At 44.5% G+C, this 1513-nt stretch overlaps 1 protein-coding gene across 1 annotated transcript; it reads left to right on the top strand.

Annotated features, from left to right (window-relative positions):
- Positions 1-142: 142 nt before the first annotated feature.
- On the top strand, positions 143-1479 carry LOC107578979 (protein Jumonji-like; the record flags this gene model as incomplete). Its single annotated transcript, XM_016264873.1, has 4 exons — positions 143-248; positions 346-528; positions 626-756; positions 992-1479. Coding segments are annotated over 4 exons (637 nt in total), but the record flags the coding sequence as incomplete, so codon positions are not given.
- Positions 1480-1513: the final 34 nt, after the last annotated feature.

The raw sequence follows: 1513 nt of genomic DNA, 5'->3' as shown, positions 1-1513 counted from the left end.
TTTATGTTTTTTTATGTGTATGACTCATCATAATAAAGTCAAGGCCTGTTTCCATGGCAACAAAACTGGTTTAGGACAGCGCTGTTGTCTTATGTCAACCAAACAATGACACTGACAGGAAGTTCTGCCCGTCCCGTTACAGGTATTCTGTTCCTGCTGAGGAAAAGACTAAGCTTGATAAAGTGGTGCACACACTGCTACAGGCCAACGGCACGCCGGGACTGGAAATGCTGGAGAAGAACATTATGGTAAGATATTGTAAATAAAAATAGTATGACCTTTTTGTGGAGTTGTATTTCATTGCATACACAGAACATAAACATGCATGTCTCTGCTTTTCTCCAGATTTCTCCAGAGGTGCTTTGTCGTGAGGGGATCAAGGTCCACCGCACGGTCCAGCAGAGCGGGCAGTTTGTGGTGGTGTTCCCCGGTGCATTCGTGTCCAGGGTGTGCTGTGGCTACAGTGTGTCTGAAACTGTGCACTTTGCCACGCCACAGTGGATGAACCTGGGCTACGAGGCTGCTAAGGTGAGTCTTTCACATTTCCACATCCGCCAGTTGGACCTATAGACATTTAGTAGGAGATGTTTAGAAGACGCTCCACATGTTTGCTCTTCTCTTGCAGGACCTGAAATGCAGGCACATAGCAAAACCCTTCTCTATGGAGAAGCTACTCTACCAGATCGCCACAGCCGAGGCCAAACGAGAAAACAGACTTGTGCTCAGTACAATCTCTTCTCTTCTCAAAGATCTCAGGTGAGCACTGGAAACCCACCCAATGATTAAATTCTCAGACACCACTGCTTTGGTTTTGGGGGCCCAATATCCTCGTCTTTGATGACTATTTTGACTCTTTAGGATTTTTTTCTTTTACAAAGCATCACTGCTGCCCAGAATTGAATTAACAACTGTTCCAAAAAATGTTTTATCTGGACCTGGGAAGGAAATCCTCTTGGTCCTCTAACTGGAATTGAATACCCCTGTCCTACAGGAACATAGAGATGAAGCAAAGGCAGGATCTGTATGAAGCAGGGCTGCTCTCCTCCGCACGCTACTGCACTCACGACAACAACCAATCACCCGCTGACACCAGGAAGAAACCGTGCAAGTGGCTGGCGCTGGAGTCATCCGAGAGACGCTGCCAAACGTGCCAGCACCTCTGCTACCTATCTATGGTGAGATTCAGCTCAGATGATACTGTACTGTAGATCTCAATATAGTATATACTTTACCAACAAAGTAAGGCTCTGTCCTAGTTGGAATGCTTATCCTGCGCTCTAACTGTATATACTTCTCGGGGGGTGGAAGTAAATACTATTAGATGTATAATAACTGGGACCTACAAGTGCATTTATACTTTTGGCTTGATAACACACAGATGCCATTTTCACTTATTATCTTAGGATACGTTATTATCTCACTTTTACATTCATATTAGTCCAACTCCCATATTAGCCCAAAAAGCATTTTTGAAAAATCTACCAGAAAAAAACAAAGTATGTCGTCCGGGCGC

Source organism: Sinocyclocheilus grahami, unplaced genomic scaffold (genome assembly GCF_001515645.1).
Source record: "Sinocyclocheilus grahami isolate Dianchi unplaced genomic scaffold, SAMN03320097.WGS_v1.1 scaffold13290.1, whole genome shotgun sequence".
Taxonomy (NCBI): domain Eukaryota; kingdom Metazoa; phylum Chordata; class Actinopteri; order Cypriniformes; family Cyprinidae; genus Sinocyclocheilus; species Sinocyclocheilus grahami.
The sequence above is the reverse complement of the archived record's forward strand: the minus strand, read 5'-3'. Positions and strand labels throughout refer to the sequence as shown.